Raw genomic sequence first — 22,792 nt, forward strand, 5'->3', positions numbered from 1 at the left:
GTGTCCATCTTTTCAAATCGGTACAATAAGAACCTAGTAGACTACAACACAGAGTCAAAACGTAACATGATTGGTTCCTTAGTTAAAGGGAACCTGTCACCAGGAAAATGCAGCCCAATCTCTAGGCACCATGTTATAGAGCAGGAGGATTAGAGTAGATTGATATATAGTTTTATGATAAAATGTTAAACTGGGTTTTAACATTTAAACCATTTTGCCTTCTGGGATTTTCGGTTTAGTGGGCACTCCTATCAGTGATCGACAGCTACATCTGCGTGCACACACATACAAAGAAAGCTGTTAGTCACTGATAGGACCACCCACTGGACTGAAAATCACAGAAATACCGGAAGATTAAATGATTAAAACATAGATTATATTGAGCCTTTTTCACAAACCACCTCTGCTCTATAACATAGTGCCTTCAGATTGGACTGCATTTTCATGATGACAAGTTCACTTTAATGGTTTTAACTAGGACTATTTAATTTTTTTTACTATGAGTCTAAGAACTAACTGGAATTTTAGACCATTCTTCTTTGGCAAACTGCTCCAGGTCCCTGATATTTGAAGGGTGCCTTCTCCAAACTGCCATTTTTAGATCTCTCCACAGGTGTTCTATGGGATTCAGGTCTGGACTCATTGCTGGCCACCTTAGAAGTCTCCAGTGCTTTCTCTCAAACCATTTTCTAGTGCTTTTTGAAGTGTGTTTTGGGTCACTGTCCTGCTGGAAGACCCATGACCTCTGAGGGAGACCCAGCTTTCTCACACTGGCCCCTACATTATGCTGCAAAATTTGTTGGTAGTCTTCAGACTTCATAATGCCATGCACACGGTCAAGCAGTCCAGTGCCAGCATGGTAGAGACAGGAACATTCAGGTCTTTGGAGATGGACTTGTAGCCTTGAGATTGCTCATGCTTCCTCACAATTTGTTTTCTCAAGTCCTCAGACAGTTCTTTGGTCTTCTTTCTTTTCTCCATGCTCAATGTGGTACACACAAGGATACAGGACAGAGGTTGAGTCAACTTTAATCCATGTCAACTGGCTGCAAGTGTGATTTAGTTATTGCCAACACCTGTTAGGTGCCACAGGTAAGTTACAGGTGCTGTTAATTACACAAATTAGAGAAGCATCACATGATTTTTCGAACAGTGCCAATACTTTTGTCCACCCTCTTTTTTATGTTTGGTGTGGAATTATATCAAATTTGGCTTTAGGACAATTCTTTTTGTTTTTTAATTTAAGACAAATTAAATGAAGATAATAATACCAAAGAATTTGTGTTTGCAATCCTTTTCAGGAAGAAACTGAGTATTATCTGACAGAATTGCAGGGGTGTCAATACTTTTGGCCACAACTGTAAATAAGTAATACTAAAGCCGCTTTACAATATGTCTGTGGATATGTCAGTTACTCACACAGAGACTGAGGGTCCAGATAGAGATTCAGCCCTGCGAGGTTGTCTTTTTTGTTAACTATTGCTTGAGTCACTTGAGAATATGATGTAGCTTCAGAAGGAAATGTAGTTTCTACTGTGCTGATCACTGATCCTTGTCTGTAAAAGAGAAAACAAGAGTCATAAAAGAAAAAAATGTAGAATTTAACAAAACATTGCACATTTTTACGCATTGTTTGGCCACGTAGAGGGGAACAAGAAAAACCTGAAGAAAGTAGATTGTGATCTCTCGCGGGCAGGGTCCTCTCTCCTTCTGTACTTGTGTGTCCCTTGTCTTACATATGTTTATTGTACTTGTCTATATTTCCCCTTTTCATATGTAAAGCGCCATGGAATAAATGGTGCTATATTAATGTATAATAGTAATAATAATAATAATAATAATAATAAAGAAAGATGCATTTTAAAAGCAACCCAAAGACTGTACTTAACAAAAACATGACCACATCTGCATCAAGAAGAAGGGTATAGGTGTTAAATACAGCCATTTTGGTTTATATAAGATTATCGATCTTTGTAGAATACTACAGTAAGTACAATAATGTGAAATGTGAAAAGTATTGATTGGCGAGATCAAAGTGCTCAGTCTCCACCAATCCCTAAAAGAGAGGGGCAGAAGCACTCAGACAAGTGTTTACTCTTCTCTGAGACTGAAGATGGGCTCAATAAAAGGTTTATCAGTCCGTCTTCAGCTAAGAGATTGTATTCAGATGAGCGTCAAAAAAGGGCCTGTATTGGTTTCAAAACTTCTAAAGAGCAAAACTTCTCATAAGCCGTTGTGACATATGAAAAGTGATGTGAAATGGTTTTAGAAATAGGTTTGGGATTGATTCATAACAATTAATACATTTGAAAATTGTTTAATTTGTTTCATTCTGACAAGCACCTTAATGGCAGGGGTAAGATGATTTACAACATTTCTTGTAAACATAATATTTGTACCGTACTTGATGGGTTTGGGGGAATTAGAAGGAGGATAAAATACAAAATGTGCTTTTTTTTTTTTTTACAAAATACGATATATGTATATATATACTTATAAAATAAACTAATTATATTGATAAAAACCCTCATAGTCACCACCTTTCCATATCTCCTTAAACCTTCAGTTCTTAGTAAAAGAAATGAAATAAACCTCAAGGAGATTAAAACTAAGTTCACCCTCTGCATTTTTACTGCTTTTTTATGCTAATTTTCAGCTGCTTTTCACAGCACCAGCAAAGCTTTTGAGATTGCAGAAATCTCATGCACACAGTTTTTTTTCCATCAGTATATTGTGCATGGTTTTTTGGACATAAGGCATGCCACTTCTTTCAGCGTTTTTCACCTGAATTGAATGTAAAAAAACACACCAAAAACACCATAAAAAATGCAGCATAACCAGCATTTATTCAGAGCTTCTTACCTGCCAAGTTTTGCTGCAGAAAAAAAAAGCAGAAAAAAAAAGCAAAAATGCCCAGTGTGAACTAAGCTTAACACTTAACTACATATAGTCTAGTTCCCTTGCACTTAGCCAGAATGTATGACATGCAGCCTCAAAATTGCTAACAATTTATGAAAATTTGTAGTGGTTTTCTTTTACTGGGATACAAAAAACTTTATTGATTTTAAATATAGAGCTAAATCAAAAACAGAATTGCTCATTTATAATAATTGATAACCATGTAAGAGAAAGAATTCAATAAAAATATGCCCACTGCTGACTAGGTAATTCAGCAATAGGAACAACAGGGGGCAGTAATAATAGATAACAGTTGACTAAAGCTGGAGTCACACATAGTGACTTACCAGCGATCCCGACAATGATATCAACGTGTCAGGATCGCTGGTAAGTCGCTATGTGATCGCTGGTGAGCTGTCACACAGACCGCTTCACCAGCAATTAGCACAGCGATGCCGAGCGCGCAGCATCGCTGTGTTCGTTAGCGCTGATGCCATCCCTGTAAAAAAATAGAATTAAAATAAAAAATATTGTTATTCTCACCTTCAGACATCCCGCGCAGCAATCCCGCCTCTCTCCACGCTCCCGGGCCCAGTGATCCTTTGCGAGAATGACCGCGAGAATGTCATGGTCTCGCGGGAGCGCGACGTCTCGCGGTCATTCGTGCAAAGGATCACTGGAACTGGGAGCGTGGAGAGAGGCAGGATGGCTGCGCGGGACGTCAGAAGGTGAGAATAACAATATTTTTTATTATTTTTTACAGCTGATCGCTGGTCTCCCGCCTGTCACACGCATCGATGCGTGCTGGCCAGCGGGAGACCAGCGACGAAAAAAAAAGTCCAGAGGTTTCTTGCAGCCATCAGCGATACCGGCAGGGGGGTCGGTTGCTGATCGCTGTCACACACAGCGATCTTGCTGGTGAGATCGCTGTTGTGTCACAAAAGTTGTGACTCAGCAGCAATCTCGCTAGCGAGATTGCTATGTGTGACTCCAGCTTAAACCTATTAGTGATTGGTCCAAAGTATGAAGCATTCACTGTTGCAGGTACTTACTGAAATGATTGCACAAATATCTGTTTCACGTTGAAATCCTTTAAAATACCACTGAGCTGAAAGAATAAAAATATTAGGATCCAAAATTAGAAGAAATATATAATTGTTTTAAAAGTCTTCTCGCTTGCCTAGCAAAATAGAGAAAAATAACTTTCAAAACCTTATAAATAGAACTCATTTTGATATATTTCTAACTTTTATGGATTCTCTCTCATGTTTGACAGTTATGTTCAGACTTAGGACTCATTCCCACTTGCGATGAAATCAGTCAACTGCAATCCGATTAAAATTCGGATAGCATTCGGGCCAATGTTATTCTATCATTGTGTGTTCATTAGGGATGGGCGAATCCTGAAATACTCGGAATCGCTAGACTCTAACGAGTCCGACTCGGAAACTCGCTATTCGTTGCAAGTCTAGCGAGTCCAATGTTAATGAATGGGGATGCGAGTATTGCAGCGATTCCTGTGCTGCCATTTTTTTTACTCTTTAGGAATGCATTGTTCCGCTTACTTCCCGCATGTGGCTGTGCACACCATGCGGAAAGTAAGCAGAACAATTGCGGATGGTACCCACGGTCCGGAGGAGAGGAGACTGTCCTCCGGGCTTTGGGTACCATATCCCTGTAAAAAATAGAATTTAAAAAGAAAAAATATTGTTATTCTCACCCTCCAACGTCCCGCGCAGCCTTCCCGCTTCTCTTCACGCTCTCGTTCCCAGTAGTCCTTTGCGAAAATGCCCGCGATGGCGTCCGTTCTCGCGGGATCGCGAAGTCTCGCAGTCATTCGCGCGATGTCCCGCGAGAACGGACGTCATCGCGGGCATTTTCGCAAAGGATTACTGGGAACGGATGCGTGGAGAGGCGGGAAGGCTGCGCGGGACGTCGGAGGGTGAGAATAACACCATTTTTTATTTTTTTTTACATTTTATCTTTAACTACTGATGCTGCATAGACAGCCTCAGTAGTAAAAAGTTGGTCACACTTGTCAAACACTATGTTTGACGAGTGTGACCAACCTGTCAATCAGTTCTCCAAGCGATGCTACAGATCGCTTGGAAAACGCTAGCATTTTGCAAGCTAATTACGCTTGCAAAATGCTAGTTTTTCTGCCGGAAAATCGCGGGAATTTAAAATGCGATTTTCCCGCGGAATGGAATTCCGGAATTCTCGCGGTAATTTCCGCGAGAGTTCCGGTATGTGTGCACTTAGTCTTAAACTCTGAAAAAACTAGGATTGCCATTGATTTGCATTGAACTCGTTACTGTGCGAGTAATCGCTTGGAAACTCGCAGAGTACCGACTCCTGCGAGTCCCCTACTACTCGCAGAGTAACGAGTCCTAACGAGTAGATTCGCCCATCCCTAGTGTTCATCTGTCTTTTTTTCCCAGCTCGAATCGGTTCACGATTGGACTGGAAAAACAATTGCAGCATGGTGCGTTTGTAATCAGAAATCGGATCACATCCCTTAATAGAAGTCAATGGATGCAAGAAAAAAAATCGCACAGCACTCGGACCATGTGAGTGATGTCCGATTTTTTTTTTTTACACACAGATCGCATTTGAAAAAACAGCAATTCATGTGCCATGTACAGTAAAATCACACTGACAGGTTAGAATAGAATAGATGGAATAGATATATACACATAGAATACACAGATATATAGATGTCAGTGACACACACATAGATATATGTATTTATATTGCATAGATAGAAGAAAAGCCGGCAATTCATGTGCCATGTACAGTAAAATCACAGCAGGATCCGACAGGATAGAAGAGATGGATAGGATAAATAGATATAAAGATGTCAGTGACATATGCAATTAACAAGTAGAACAATGCATATTATACACAAAATATTACATTTTTTTTAAAGTTTTTAAATTTTTTTTTAGTTTTTTTATGATATATATTTTTAAAAAAATAATACAAGCAACTTGAGACTAAACAAGGAACAAATTGAGGAAAGGGTTATAAAACAAAAGTAACTGATAATTTTTTTTTTTTAATAAAAGCAAAAAATCTAAAATAAAAGCATAAAGACAGAAGTGGCCATTTGGGATTTATTTGAAGTAATGAATTTGTACAGAGAGGGAGATGACCCTTTTGGGGAGGTCTTCTCTCTTTTTCTAGTAGGTTGAATGTGTATATTTGAACAGAAATCAATTTGACAATTTTCTTAGAATGCTATAATTTAAATATATTGCTCTCTATATATCCACAACCTGGTTTTAACACTAGAATGCGTGACGTCGTAAATCTACACTTTTACGTAACGGGGGCCTCTTAGAATATTCTATAACTAAGGGCTTCGGCCAGAAACGCGTCAGAATTTCTTCTTGTTCTTAACCTGTCTGGACTCATTTTAATGACATGAAATAAAGGAGAAGTTTTTGTATCCATCTCCAGCTGGTCGATCCTTCTTTCTCTTTTTTTTACAGCTCATTACTGTGTTCAGAAGAACCTGAGATGATGTCATGGCCTTATCACTTCGTCCCAAAATCATATGACATCCTCACATGGCATGATCCACCCCCTGGCCCCTTCACCAGCAACCCTGACTACAAATAAAGTAACTTGAGACACAAGCACTGCTGAGTACACTATAAAAATAGTAGGGGCCTAAAAGACCCCCGTTTCGTACAGATGTGGTTTTCCCCAAAAAAGCATTGTTATAGCAAAATGCCTATCAAAAAAATTATATGAACATCTGGATATTACCAACAACGACTTACTTGAGGAATACCTAGAGTTTCAAAATTCTGACTAAAGTAATTTTGCAGATAATAGCAAAAAAGTAAGCGCCGGGGCCTTTTAGGCCCCTGATCCGCATTCTAGGGTTAACAATACAGGAAAGACAAGAGTTTTCAGGGTTGTAACCACACCCACATCTGATGGGGTTATATATTAAACTCTCCATATGCCACATCACTTCATACACCTGAGGAAGGCTCATTCAGAGCAGAAACACATTATTTTTTAAAAAGTTTTTTTAAAAGTTGTTTATGTTGTTAGTGCATGAGCACTTAAAAAATATTTTTTGAACAAATTTAATTGTAAAAACGCAAGTATAATTGTTATTCAAGGTCTTGTTGGGATTCCAGCTACTACAAGGAAGCGCCTCCGAAAAAGCTTTTTCCTCTAGATTTTCATTTGGAGCAGTAAATGGAACAGGACTAACACTTCCCCACCCTATTTTGATGGGCAACAAGCCATGAAGTTGGAATCAAACACCTAACAAAATAATTCATAGAGTTGTGCCTAGTCTGTACCACCCCTACAGGTGAGCATATCCAAACCCATCACCATTGTCATTTTAAAGTTTTTTACTGTGTTTTGGGTAGCGCTGTCTGTTTTCTCTCTCCCCTTCTTCAACTTCCTCCTATCATACATCTATATACAGTTAGTACAGTGTGTGCAACTGAACATGTATTTAATTATACATGCAGGAACAAAATCGGACTGATTTTAAAATTGATAGTGTGACTCCAGCCTTAGAGATTGTTGACTACCGCAGTATCGAATCGGTGACTGGATCTTTAGCAGTATTTAAATGCCTATTCATATTTCCTGGGTTCCTTACAATTGAGATGACTTTCTTCCAAAAGATTGTCAGTTCTTGTGGATCAACATCTATTGACATAAGGACTTACTGTGAGTCCCCAGTTAAACAATTAACAACTAAGTAGTATTTTCCATTTTTTGGGAGGTAAAAAAAACAACAGAAACCAGCAATTTTGAAATTGTCTTTAAGGGTTTTTCTTCACGCATTCACTGTGCAGTATAAATTATGCTTTATCTCCTTAAGAGACAATGTTACATCCTATATGATCAGATACTTTTTAGTAACATCGGAGGGACAGATACCAAAGTATTTTTTTTATATGACACACTGTGATGTTTTGTGTTCTAATTTTTATAAAACATTTTGTAATTATTGCTTTTCATTAGAGGTGAATAAAATGTTTAAAATATATGACTGTTTTTCCTTATAGTTCTTTAAGTTTTAAAATAGCAAATTTATACTAAAGTATAAGAATGAGATTCTCTGTTGTGAGTTCATTTTCCCCTTCACCATTGAGGTCTGATGAACTCCCTCTTCTGGTGAAGGAAGGTAGTGAGGCTGATTACCAAGCACCTGAGCAGAATGATGATGACTGGGTGACTGGAATTGCTAACTGGATATAAGGCAGCCGAAGCCCTTCTGCCTTGCGGGTGATTTCTCTGAGGGATTCTAGGAGACCAGTCTGATTCCTGCTCCTCAAAAGCTAAGTTTTCTGCTCTGCTTTTTGCATTTGTGTTTTGGTTTTGTTTTGCCTTGTTTTTCTGGATTTCTGCCATTCCCTGCGGGGGTAGCTGAATTCCTTTTTTTGCTCTGTCTTCAGAAAATACCTGAGTACTCATATAGTCTTTTTGAAGCCTAGCGTCTTCAGGGCTTTTTTCCCTATCAGTCTGTTGGCTCTTGTTTTCATAGGGTTTTGGCGGATTGCAGACAGCAGCTTTTCTATCCTGTCCTATTTAGTTAGCTTGGGCCCCATCATTTGCTCAGCCTATCTTTCTATCTGTGTGAGTGTTTTTTCATCTTGTTTCACCGTCATTATATGTTGGGGGCTGCCTATTGCTTTGGGGTCTGCTCTGGGGCAGTTTAGATTTCCCTTTCTGTCTTTAAGCTATTTAGTTCTCCGGCTGTGATCGAGGGGTCTAGGGCACCGTAGGAACCCCCCACGGCTACTGCTAGTTGTTGTTGATAGGTTCTGGGGTCTGCAATCCGATAGCTGCCAACTTCTCTGGTTTTCTGGACTTAGCTAGTATTTCTGTTTTTGCCTCCTACGGTGACTCATTCATAACAATTCTCTGTGTATTCTTGGTTGTTTTGATGCATAATATGTGTTGTCTTGGATAATGGGTGTCTGTGCTGGTGGCTTGTGTTGGCTTGTAGCTTTTTTTTTGAGAAACAATGATGGGGTATGTGTATACAGTATTTTATCAAGGCCGGTGCACCACTGAGTTTTTACTATAGGAATACTCTTCAGGAAAACAACAGCAGTGTTGTTCCTGACGTGTCATCTTTCTGTGGTGTTTACTGTGGTGGCTTTTTTGGCAGTTTTCATGATGGCATCCTTTGGAGGCTCATCCAAAGGATCATGACTCATCCTCTGGACTTGTGATCAGCTGCCAAATAGAATCAGCCAGATAAATGATCAGGTCACTTTTTAACCGCTTCATGGCTTTCAAAACCTAAAGTGGTTAAAATAAAGTGAAAAAGACTGAAAATATGAACAGCAAGTCATTTTGACATTACAGTGCACATGGTCATTCTTTCTCTCTCTCTCTCTCTCCTTTTCCAGACGACGGTTCCTTTAAATTTCCTGCTCTTTGCAACTTCGGCGGATGTGTCCAAAAAATGGTCCGCTGACATCCGTTTGTTCCCTAACGGAAACGGATCCGTTTTTTTTCCTCTGATCACAAAAGATTGAAGTGTGAAAAAGGCCTAAGCAGCTTGGTCATTCTGAAGGGCTCCAATACAGGCAAAAGAATTGCTGATTGCGCTACTCAAGGCCTGATGGTTGTAAAGCTGTATGATGACTTTTTTGTGAGTGGGGCTGCAGTTTTTGACACAATTTTATGGTACATTTTAACTTTTTAGCATTTGGGGAGGCAGGATAAACAAAAACAGTTAACCTAGCATAATTTTTTTTATGTCATAATGGGATAATGTGAAATAGTTTAGGTAATTGATGAGTTTATCCCACCACGAACAAAGTACATTTTAATTAATAGATTTTAGAATAAAAATAAGTTCCATGATTACAACCCCTGGCAAAAAATTATGGAATCACCGGCCTTGCAGGATGTTCATTCAGCTGTTTAATTTTGTAGAAAAAAAGCAGATCACAGACATGGCAAAAAACTAAAGTTACTTCAAATGGCAACTTTCTGGCTTTAAGAAACACAAAGAAATCAAGAACAAAACATGTGGTAGTCAGTAATGGTTACTTTTTTAAACCAAGCATAGGGAAAAAATTATGGAATCACTGAATTCTGAGGAAAAGATTATGGAATCATGAAAAACAAACCAACAAAAAAACACTCCAAAACATCACTAGAATTTTGTTGCACCACTTCTGGCTTTTATAACAGCTTGCAGTCTCTGAGGTATGGACTTAATGAGTGTCAAACAGTACTCTTCATCAATATGGCTCCAACTTTCTACTTTCTGCTTTTTTCTACAAAATTAAACAACTGAATGAACATCCTCCAAGGCCAGTGGTTCCATAATTTTTGCAAGGGGTTGTAGATGTGTTAAAAAAAAGTTACTGTGTTGAGATAATCTTATAAATGCACGGTCAAACACGGCTATTACACAATACACAGCAGGGCCACATTTATAAGATTGTCTCAGCACAGGGACATTTTTTTGTCCTATTGTCAAACTTATTTTTATTCTAAGATCTAATGAATAAACTGTACTTTGTTCGTGGGACAATCCCTTTAACTGCAACAATTATGTGCGTTTTTTATTTTGTTGTTTAATTTTCACATAATAAAGCAGGTAATAGCTTATTGTGTTTTCTTTTTCTTTTTTAACCCTTTAATGACCGCCGATACGTCTTTTAATGGTGTCAGCTAAGGGGCCTTATTCTTCAGTGCCCCTTTTTAATGGCGCTGAGAAATAAGTGTAGAGCGCCCCCCAATTTTGGAAAATCTTCGCGGTCTTGGCTACCGAGGGTAGCTGAGACCCCGGAGAACATGATTCGGGTCGGTTTTTACCATTACCAGTCACGTGATCACCATTATTCACCAAATAACGGCGATCACAAAAAAAGTCCAATTTCCATTCATTTCTCTCACCTCTGATATGCTCTAGCATACCAGAGGAGCGAGAAATGGAGTCTCTGAGCCCCACCTGTACCTCCGCCATTCAAGGACCCTCCTGCTCCGTCCACCGGCCACCAGCATCATCTTTCTGGATGAAAATGGCGGGCGCTTGCCAATAGGAGATTTTTCCTATGGGTTCATTTTGATCACTGTGATAGACCCTTCCACAGTGAACAAAACAAAAAAATAGTAAATAAAACCTCCCTTTGACACTCCCTTAGCTAGATAAAAAATAATAAAATAAAAAAAATGTATTTTTTCCAATCTTTTCTGCTAGGGTAGGGTTAAGGTTGGGGTTGGAGCTACGGTTGGGGCTAGGGTTATGGTTAGGGTTGGGACTAGGATTGTGTTGGCGTTAAAGTTGTGTTAGGGTAAGGGTTGGGATTACGGTTGTGTTGGAGTTACGGAAGTGGTTTTGGGATTAGGGTTGTGATGTTGGAGTTAAGGTTGCCTTATGGTTGGGGTTGTGGTGTGGTTAAGGGTTGTGGTTAGGGTTAGTGTTGGGATTAGGGTTAGCGGTGTGTTGGGGTATGAGTTCATTTTTATGGCTGTGTTAGGGGTGGAGTTAGAATTGGGGGTTTTCACTGTTAAGGCACATCAGGGGCTCTCCAAATGCAACATGGTGCACACCATCGATTCCAGTGCTCCCTCCCTTCTGAGCCCTGCCATGCGCCCAAAGAGTGGCTTTCCCCCACATATGGGGTATCGGCATATTCAGGAGAAATGGCACAACAAATTTTGGGGTCCATTTTCTCCTGATGCCCTTGTGAAAATAAAAAAGTTTAAAGTAAATTTTTTGTGAAAAAGTTAAATGTTAATTTTTTCCTTCCACTTTGCTTTAGTTCTCGTGAAGCACCTAAAGGGTTAATTAACTTCTTGAATGTGCTATTGCACACCTTGAGGGGTGCAGTTTTTAGAATGGTGTCACTTTTGGGTATTTTCTGACATATTGACCCCCCAAAGTCACTTCAAATATGAAGTGGTCCCTAAAAAAATGATTTTGTAAATTTTGTTGGAAAAATGAGAAATCGCTGGACAACTTTTAACCCTTATAACGTACTAATAAAAAAGAATTATGCTTCCAAAATTGTGCTAATGTAAAACTGATGTAAAGTTGACATGTGGGAAATGTTATTCATTAACTATTTTGTGTGATGCGACTCTCTGATTTAAAGGCACAAAAATTAAAAGTTTGAAAATTGCTAAATTTTCAAAATTTTTGCCAAATTTCCATTTTTTTTCATAGATAAATGCAAGTCATATAGAATAAATTTTACCTCTAAAAAGAATTACAATATATTACAAAAAAAATTCTCAGAATCAGTGGAATTAAATAAAGCATTCCAGATCTATAACCTCATAAAGGTGACAGTGGTCAGAAAGTTCAAAATTGACTCAGTCTCACTAGAGGACAATAACTTGTTGACTTTTATAATAAACAAAAATACATTAATAATGAAGTGCATTATTGTCTGTCAACATTCATTCTTGCCTTTGCCTGTGCTAGACCATGACGTACAGTTGCATGTAAAAGTGTGGGCACCCTGGTCAAAATTACTGTTCTTGTGAACAGTTACAGTGGGTACGAAAAGTATTTCTGTTTTTTTCAGTCAAGATGGGGTGCAGAGTGCACATTAATGAGAAAAAAATGAATTTTTTTGAATTTACCAAATGGCTGCAATGAAACAGTGAAAAATTTAAAGGGGTCTGAACACTTTCTGTACCCACTGTAAGCAAATTGAAATTAAATGATCTCTAAAAGGCCTAAAGTTAAAGAAGACACATTTCCTTTGTATTTTCTGCAAAAAAAATATATACATATAATTTTTACATGTTAAACATTTCAAAAAGGAAAATGGGCCCATGCAAAACATTGGACACTTGGAGATTTGTGTGCTCACATAACTTTGAGTAAGGTTTCAGACCTTAATTAGCCTGTTATGGCTTGTTCACTATCATCTTTAGGAAAGGACAGTTGATGCAAAATTCCCATCTTTATAAAAACCCAGCCTCCTCTATCCGTGTGCCAAAAAACAGCAGTCATGGGTTTTTCTAAACAGCTGCCTAACACTCTGAAAATGATGGAGGCCCACAAGCAGGAGAAGGCTATAAGAAGATAGCAAAGTGTTTTCAAGTTTCCTTTTCCTTAGCTTGAAATGTAATTTTGAAATGGCAGTCAACAGAAACAATGGAGGTCAAGATAATGTCTCAAAGTCCAAGCAAAATTTCTGTGGGAGCTGCTCATAGGTTTCCCAGAGGCAAATCAGGACTTGTGATACATTGTTCATTTGTTCAGAGACACCTTCACAAATATGGCATTAATAGAAGAGTCATCAAAAGCAAACCTCTCCTGCATCCTCACCATAAAATTCAGCGCCATAAGTATGCAAAAGAACACCTACACAACCCTCATGCAGTTTAGATACAAGTCCTGTGGACTGATTAGGTTAAAATGGAAAACTTTGGCTACAATTATCAAAGGTGTGTGGAGAAAAAAAGCACAGAATTTCAGGAAAAAAACATTTTATCAACCATTCAGCATGGGGCTGGATCAATCCTGCTTTGGGGTTGTGTTGCAGCCAATGACACAGGGAACACTTCATGGGTAGAGGGAAAAATGGATTAAATGAAATTTCAACAAATTCTTGTTGCAAACATAACATCATCTGTAAAAAAAACCTGAGGTTGAAAAGAGGATTGCTTCTACAAATAAACAATGATCCTAAACACAAATCAAAAGACGTAAGCTGAAGGTTTTACAATGGCCCTCACAGTCCCTGATCTGAACATCATTGAAAATCTGTGGCTAGACCTCAAAATAGCAGTGCATGCAAGATGACTAAGGAATCAAACAGAGCCGGAAGAATTTTCCAAGGAAGAATGGATAAAAATCCCTTAAATAAGAATTGAAAGACTCTTTGTTGGCTACAAAAGGAGTTTACAAGCTGTGAAACTTTCAAAATGGGCTGCTACTAGGTATTAACCATGAAGGTGTCCAAACATTTGCATCGGCCCATTTTACTTTTTGTAATTTTTAAAATGTAACAGATGAAAATATATACACTGTGCTCCAAATTATTAAGCAAATGATATTTTTCTCTGATTTTCCTAAATAGTCGGTACAAATGACAGTCAGTCTAATAAAGGTCATCACCGGTTAGAGTATACATCAAATTTTATTGAAGAAACCTCCCAATGATAACAGTATAATCTCCAAAATGAATAAAAACTCAAATTGCACTGTTCCAAATTATTAGGCACATTAGAATTTCTAAACATTTGATATGTTTTAAAGAACTGAAAATGCTCATTTGTGGAATTTGCAGCATTAGGAGGTCACATTCACTGAACAAAAAAGCTATTTAACTTCAAAACATTCCTAACAGGCCAAGTTACATGTTAACATAGGAACCTTTCTTTGATATCACCTTCACAATTCTTGCATCCATTGATATTGTGAGTTTTTGGAGAGTTTCTGCTTGTATTTCTTTGCATGAAGTCAGAATAGCCTCCCAGAGTTGCTGTCTTAATGTGAACTGCCTCCCACCCTCATAGATCGTTTGCTTGATGATACTCCAAAGGTTCTCCATAGGGTTGAAGTCAGGGGAAGATGGTGGCCACACCATGAGTTTATCTCCTTTTTTGCCCATAGCAGTCAATGACTCAGAGGTATTCTTAGCAGCATGAGATGGTGCATTGTCATGCATGAAGATGATTTTGTTCCTGAAGGCACGGTTCTGCTTTTTGTACCATGGAAAACAGCTGTCAGTCAGAAACTCTATATACTTTGCAGAGGTCATTTTCACACCTTCAGGAACATTAAAGAGCCATACCAGCTGTTTCCCCATGATTCCGGCCCAAAACATGACTCCTCCACCTCCTTACTGACGTCGCAGCCTTGTTGGGGCATAGCGGCTGCGACGTCGACGTCTTCATGTATGTCTGGGCCCACTGCAACCATTTCTGCTTGTGAACACTGTTTAGGGGTGGCCGAATAGTAGATTTATGCACCACAGCAAGCCTTTGAAGGATCCTACACCTAGAGGCTCGAGGGACTCCAGAGGCACCAGCAGCTTTAAATATCTGTTTGCTGGTTTGTAATGGCTTTTTAGCAGCCACTCTCTTAATCCGATGAACTTGCCTGGCAGAAACCTTCCTCATTCTGCCTTTATCAGCACCACATGTCTGTGCTCAGAATCAACCACAAATCTCTTAACAGTACGATGATCACGTTTAAGTTTTTGGGAAATATCTAATGTTTTCATCTCTTGACCAAGGCATTGCACTATTTGATGCTTTTCAGCAGCAGAGAGATCCTTTTTCTTTCCTAAATTCCTTGAAACCTGTACCATGCTTAATAATGTGGAACATCATTCTTAAGTAGTTTTCCTTTAATTGAGCTCATCTTGTAAACTAATTATCACAGGCGTTTGAGATTGATTTCAGTGATCCAAAGAGCCCTGATACACAATACCATCTATGAGTTTATTTGAAAAACAAAAAATTACATCTTTAGGACACTTAAATTCAATTTGCATAATAATTTGGAACACAGCGTATACTGCTCATAGAAATAAAGGGAACACAAACAGCCTGTTGCAAATGGAATAGTGTTCCCTTTATTTTTTTGAGCAGTATATATTTTTTGCCTAAATACAAAAGAAATGTGTCATCTTTTACTTTGATCTTTCAGAGATCATTTAATCTTCAGCTTGCTTAACTATTCACAATAACTGTAATTTTGACCAGGAGTGCCAAAACTTTTACATGCCACAGTACATGAAAGAACTGCTCTATCTTTTAAACATCATGAAGAACATAAAATTTTAAGAACACAATACAGACTTTGAGTCTATAAATTTAAAGTATACATTGTAGGACCATCCTGAAAATCCAGAAATATATATGTATGTATATATATATATATATATATATATATATGTATATATATACAGTGCTCAAAAAATAAAGGAAACACAAACAATACAATGTAGCTCCAAGTCAATCAAATTTCTGTGAAATCAACCTGTCCAGTTATGAAGCAACATTGATTGTGAATCAATTTCTCCTGCTGTTGTGCAAATGGAACAGACAACAGGTAGGAATGATAGGCAATGAGCAAGACATCCCCTATAAAGGAGTGGTTCTGCTGGGGGTGACCAAAGACCATTTCTCTGTTCTTATCCTTTTTGGCTGTTGTTTTGGTCGCTTTTACATTTTGTCTTTGCTCTCACCCCTAGAGGTACTGTACAGTAGAATGAGGCGGTGTCTGCAACACACAGAAGTTGCTCAGGTAGTACAGCTCATCCAGGAGGGCACATCAATTTGAGCTGTGGCAAGAAGGGTAGTTTTGTCTGTCAGCACAGTGTTCAGATACCAGGAGACAAGCCAGTACACCAAGGGATGTGGAGGGGGCCGCTACCTCCTCCTTTGTGCAAGGAGGAACAGGAGAAGCAGTGCCAGAACCCTGTAAAATGACCTCCAGCAGGCCACTAATATCCATGTGCCTGCTCAAACTGTCAGAAACAGACTCCAAGAGGGTGTTGTGTTTACAACCCAACACCGTGCAGGGTGATTGGCATTTGTCAGAGAACATCAAGATTGGCAGACTCATCATGAGTGCCCTGTGCTCTTCACGGATGAGAGCAGGTTAAAACTTAGCACATGTGCCAGACGTGACAGGGCCTGGAGATGCCGTGGAGAACATTCTGCTGCCTGCATCATCCTCCAGCATGATTGGTTTGGCAGTGGGTCAATGTTGGTGTGGGAATGCATTTCTTTGGAAGGTTGCACAGTGCTCAATGTGCTAGCCAGAGGTACCCTGACTGTCATTATGTCCCGGTATGAGAGATCCTCAGACTTTTTGTGAGACCATGGGGAGGTGAAGTGGGCCCTGGGTTCCTTCTGATGCATGACAATGCTAGGCCTCAAGTGGCTGAAGAGTGTCAGCAGTTCCTGCATGATGACGGCATTGATGCTATGGACTGGCTTGCCCATTCCCCAGACCTGAATTCAATCAAGCACATCTGGGAATTTGTCTCGTTCCATCCACAAACAAACCACCACATTGCACCAGAGAAAGTCCAGGAGTTGACTGATGCCTTAAACCAGGTCTGGGAGGAGATCCTTCAGGAAAACATCCGGCTTTGTAGGGAGATCGTACCGGCACATGGAAGCCACACGCACTACTGAGCATCATTTCCTTGTCTTGAGACATTTCCACTGAAGTTGGATTAGCCTGTAATTTGATTTTCCACTTTGATTTTGAGTATCATTCCACCTCCAGACCTCCAAAGGATATTAATTTTGATTTACACTGATCATTTGTATAGTTTATTGCTCTCAACGCATTCCACTATGTAATGAATAAAGATTTGCAACTGAAATATTTCAGTCAGTGATATCTAGTATGTGGCATTTTAATGTTCCCTTTTATTTTTTTGAGCAGTATATTATATATATATATATATATATATATATATAATATACTGCTAAAAAAAAAATATATATATATACAAATTTGTATATATTGTATATATTGTATATATTTGTATATATTGTATATACATTTGTATATATATATATATATACAAATGTGTGAAAAAAATATACAGTACATATATTAATATAACATATATAATATGAACCTTTATTCTATCACCATATAAACTGAGAAAATAATTTGACTTTAAGTTGTCCACTGGCACCCCACGTAAGGGTTTTACAACTACTAAACAATCTGTCATCTTACCCCTTGTGTAATATTGTCCTTCAATTCTATGAACCTTTTACTATTTCTATCTTTTAAGTCTTCACCATAATCTTGATTGGTGAACCTCGGATTTAGCGTAAATACATCAAGAACTGGTTTAATGTCTGGAAATTAAAAATAAAAACAAAATACAATTAACCCTCATGCTATCAAACACAAATCAATGATGAAAGGAATCAAAATGAGAAGGTGAAGACACTGCTGATATTTTTTGTTTCAATCTCATTCAATCAAACATAAAGTACATATGGTTTGGGTAAAAAAAAGATATTTACATTGTCCGTAATAATGGACACAGCTTGGGCAACAAAGCAAAGGATCATTAGTAAAAAAAAAAACTATGATCAAAGGAAAAATTAGATAAAACAGCATGTTCTGATTCTTTGTATAAAAAGATCCAAATTTTATTCCATCTTGACTTAAAAAACAGCATATCGTAGCATTGCATAGACTCCATAGAAAGCATCTAGCACGTTTCTGGCGTGTTGCTTAATCACAGTTCAGTATGACCCTATGAACCCGTCTATAAGGCTAGTTTCACACTAGCGTATGGAGGAGCTGCGGAGGGATGCGGACTTCCTCCATGAAGCTCTGCCCACTGCCATGCCTCCTCCATTCAACAACGCCTCCGTAGGCATGCTGCATGCGTACCCTATCTTTAGCATTGGGTACGCAGGCCGTGTATGATGCCTCCGCATGCGTCGTTTTGACGGTGCGGTGACTTGCGCCGAACGCAACATGTTGGATTTTGTTGCGGTCGCCGCACCATTAAAATGAAACATGTGGAGGTATCCGCATACATTGGGTACGCAGGCCGCATGCCAACAGAGGCGGAGCTGAACGGAGGAGGCGCGGCAGTGGGCAGAACTTCACGGAGGAAGTCCGCATCCCTCCACAGCTCCTCCATATGCTATTGTGAAACTAGCCTAACAAAGCAGCAAAAAACAGCAGGGGGGTTGTTCCAAACATCTTGGAGAACTAACCATAAAACGTAATCATCGAGTCTGTGTACCTGAAGAAACAGAAGGATCTGCACAAGCCTACATCAATATAAGATCTGTTAGTTCTCCAAGATATTTCAAACCACCTCTCTGCTGAGATCCTTCACATGTTGCTTGCAAGTGTAACTAGAAAATTGATGCGGTCACACCAAATATTGATTTGATTTAGATATTTATTTTGATATACAGTGGATATAAAAATTCCACACACCCCTGTCAAAATTTTTGTACACTTTTTATATCCATAAATTATGTGACTTTAAAGATGGAAAAATGTTCTGAAATGGTTCTTCTTGGTATGATTTTTTTTTAACATAACAAAAACCTGCCATTTTAATAGGAGCACATAGACTTTTTGTATTTCCTGTATAATTCTTATACATGCTGTAAACATTGAAATATTCTGCCACACACACACCAGACTCCATACAGACAGTATGCAGCGCTGCCACATAAGAGTTGTCCATTCTCTAAATGTGAATGACATCTGTCCTAACAAGAAAAGTTACAAAACTTAATAAGATGCCTGCATGTCATTGATTCCACCTGTATGTGATTTGTGGGTTGGGGAACTATGTTGACCCCTTCACTCCCCAAGCCTGTTTTTTCCTTCATAACCAGTTCAAATTTTACAATTCTGACCAGTGTCACTTTATGTGCTAATAACTCTGAAATGCTTCAACAGATCCCACTGATTACGTGAATGTATTTTCGTAACATATTAAACTTCATGATAGTGGTAACATTTCTTTAATATGACTTGCATTTATTTTTGAAAAAATGGAAATTTGGCAAAAATATTGAAGATTTAGCACATTTCAAATGTTTTGTTTTTATGCCCTTAAATCATAGAGGTAAGGAACACAAAATAGTTAATAAATAACATTTCCCACATGTCTACTTTACATCTGCACAATTTTTGAAACATAATTTTTTTTTGTTAGGAAGATATAAGGGTTAAAATTTGACCAGCGATTTATCATTTTTTCACCAAAATTTACAAAACTATTTTTTTAGGGACCACGTTACATTTCAAGTGACTTAGAAAGGTCTAAATGACAGAAAATACCCAAAAGGGACACCCTTCTAAAAACTGCACCCCTCAAGGTGCTCAAAACTACATTTAAAACATTTATTAACTTCAAGTGCTTCACTGGAATTTTTGCAACATGGAGAGAAAAAATGAACTTTTTACACCCAAATTTTTCTTTAGACCCACATTTTTATTTTCACAAGGATAGCAGGAAAAATATTGACCCCAAAATTTGTTGTGCAATTTCTCCTGATTTGGCCGATACGCCTTATTTGGGGTAAAACTACTGTTTAGATGTATGGCAGGGCTCGGAAGTGAGGGTGCACCATGCTAAGTTGGGACAGCCCCTGATATGCCTAAACAGTGGAAACCCTACACAAGGGACCCAATTTTGGAAACTAGACCACTCAGGGAATTTATCTAGAAGTGTGGTGAGCACCTTGAACCCTCAGGTGCTTCTCAGAAGTTTAGAACATTGAGCCGTGAAAATACAAAAATCAAATTTTTCCCACAATACTGTTTATTTAGCCCCAAATTTTGCATTTTCATAAGGGTAACAGGAGATATTGCACAATAGAATTTGTTGCAAAATTTCTTCTGAGTACGTCAATGTCCAACATATGGAGGCAAACTACTGTTTGGGTGAACAGCAGGCCTTGGAAGAAAAAGAGCACCATTTTTTACTTTTTGAAAGCAAAATTTGCAGGAATAATTTTAGTGGGTGCCATGTTGCATTTAAAGAGCCCATGATGTGCCTAAACAGTGGAAACCCCCCGGAAGCGACCTAATTTTGGAAACTAGGAACTTACATTATCTAGATGTGTGGTGGACACCTTGAACCCCCAGGTGCTTCACAGAAGTTTATAATGTAGAGCTAAGAAAATAAGAAAATAACATTTTTCCCACAAAAATGTTCTTTTAGCCCCATAGTTATATTTTCTAAACAGTAACAGGAGAAAACAGAGCTTGCATATTTGTTGTGCAATTTTTCCTGAGTGTGCCAATACCCCATATGTTGGTGAAAACTACTTTTGAGGCATTGAGGCATAGTGCAAAGCTCAAAAGAGAAGAAACGCCATATTGGAATTCAGATTTTGCTGGAATGGTTTGGGATAAACACCATTTTGGAAACTAGACCCCTCAGGGAACATATATAGATGTATGGTGAGATCCATAGAAATTTATAAAGTAGAGCCGTGAAAATAAAAAAAATCATATTTTTACCACAAAGATATTATTTTAGCCCCAAATTTTTTCTTTTCATGAAAGTGACAGAAGAAAATGGAACCCAAAATTTGTCCAGAGTATGCAGATACCCCATATGTAAGGGTAAACTACTGTTTGGGTGCATGACAGGGCTCAGAAAAGGAGGGATGTTTTGGAATGCAAACTTTGATGGAATGGTGTGCAGGTGTCATGTCATGTTTGGAGAGTCCTTGTTGTGCCTAAAAAGTAGAAAATCCCCCATAAGTGACCTTGTTTTGAAAAGTAGACCCCACAAGGAATTTATCTAGATGTGTCATGAACACCTTAAACCCACAGGTGATTCAAAGAATTTTACAATGTTGATCTGCGGAAATGAAAAAAAAGGATTTTTCACACTAAAATGGTGTTTTAGCCCCAAATGTGTTCATTTTCACAAGGATAGCAGGAAAAAATGGACCCCAAAATTTGTTGTGCAATTTCTCCTGAGTACAACGATACCCCATATCTGGTCAAAACTACTTTTGAGGCAGTTCACAGCTCAGAAGGGAAGGATCGCCATATTGGAGTTCAGATTTTGCTGGACTGGTTTGAGGGTGTCATGTCATATTGGCAGAGCCACTGAGGTGCCAGAACAGCAGACCCCCATAAGAGACCCCATTTTATAGACGACACCTTTCAGTTAATTCAGCCAGAGGTGCACTGATTATATAGACACCACAGGAGGATCACAGAGTTTTACACCATTGGGCTTTGAAAAAAAATAATTACATTTTTACCACCAAAATTTAGTTTTGACCCCAGATTTTACATTTTCACACTGGAAAATAGGCAAAATATCACCAAATTTGTCCCACAATTTCTGTGATCTGTCACAGTGATCTGTGATGTGACAGATCAGCGATCTGTCACAGGACAGTGATGTCCCACCTGGGACTATGTAATAAAGTAAAAAAAAAAGGGTTAAGATAATTTTTAAAAAATCGCCAAATAAATTAGAAAAAAAAAAAATATTACCCCAAAAAATCTATTTTTTGGAAATAAAAAAAACAAACAATAAAAGTACACATATTAGGTATCGCCGCGCCTGTAACGACCTGCCCTATAAAACTGTCCCATTAGTTAACCCCTTTAGCGAACCCCTTAAAAAGTAAAAATAAAAAACGAAGCAAAAAATAATGATTTATTATCATACCGCCGAACAAAAAGTGCAATAACGCGCGATCAAAAAGACACATATAAATATCCATGGTACCGCTGAAACCGTCATCTTGTCCCACAAAAAAACGAGCCACCACACAGTGTCATCAGAGAAAAAATTAAAAAATTATAGCTCGCAGAATAAAGCGATGCAAAAATAATTATTTTTTATATAAAATAGCTTTCATTGCATAAAACCGACAAAACATGAAAAAACGACCTAAATGAGTTATCGCTGTAACCGTACTGACCCGAAGAATAAAACCGCTTTATCAATTTTACCGCACGCGGAACGGTGTAAACGCACCCCCCCAAAAGAAATTCATGAAACGCTGGTTTTTGTTCATTCTGCGTCCCAAAAATCGGAATAAAAAGCGATCAAAAAATATCACATGCCCGAAAATGGTACCAATAAAAACGTCAACTCGTCCCACAAAAAACAAGACCTCACATGACTCGGTGGGTCAAAATACGGAAAAATTATAGCTCTCAATATGTGGTGATGCAAAAACTATTTTTACAATAAAAAGCGTCTTTTAGCGTGACAGCTGCCAAACATAAAAACCCGCCATAAATAGTAAATCAAACCCCCCGTTATCACCCCCTTAGTTAGGGAAAAATAATAAAATTAAAAGAAAATGTATTTATTTCCATTTTCCCATTAGGGTTAGGGCTAGGGCCAGGGCTAGGGTTAGGGCTAGGGCTAGGGTTAGGGCTGGGCTAGGGCTGAGATTAGGGTTAGGGGTGTGTTGG

The 22,792-nt window shown here is 38.5% G+C and overlaps 1 protein-coding gene across 1 annotated transcript in view; it reads right to left on the reverse strand.

Annotated features, from left to right (window-relative positions):
* LOC141093154 (mucin-1-like) overlaps positions 1–22,792 on the reverse strand; it is a 44,490-nt gene that overhangs the window by 15,251 nt on the left and 6,447 nt on the right. The window contains exons 5-7 of the mRNA XM_073579616.1: positions 17,582–17,706; positions 3,951–4,006; positions 1,420–1,556 (exon numbers count right to left, since the gene is read on the reverse strand). Coding sequence (XP_073435717.1) covers positions 1,420–1,556; positions 3,951–4,006; positions 17,582–17,706 — 318 coding nt within the window. The remainder of the gene's footprint in view (positions 1–1,419; positions 1,557–3,950; positions 4,007–17,581; positions 17,707–22,792) is intronic.

Source organism: Dendrobates tinctorius, unplaced genomic scaffold (genome assembly GCF_039654945.1).
Source record: "Dendrobates tinctorius isolate UK_male_01 unplaced genomic scaffold, ASM3965494v1 ptg000062l, whole genome shotgun sequence".
In the NCBI taxonomy this organism is placed as follows: domain Eukaryota; kingdom Metazoa; phylum Chordata; class Amphibia; order Anura; family Dendrobatidae; genus Dendrobates; species Dendrobates tinctorius.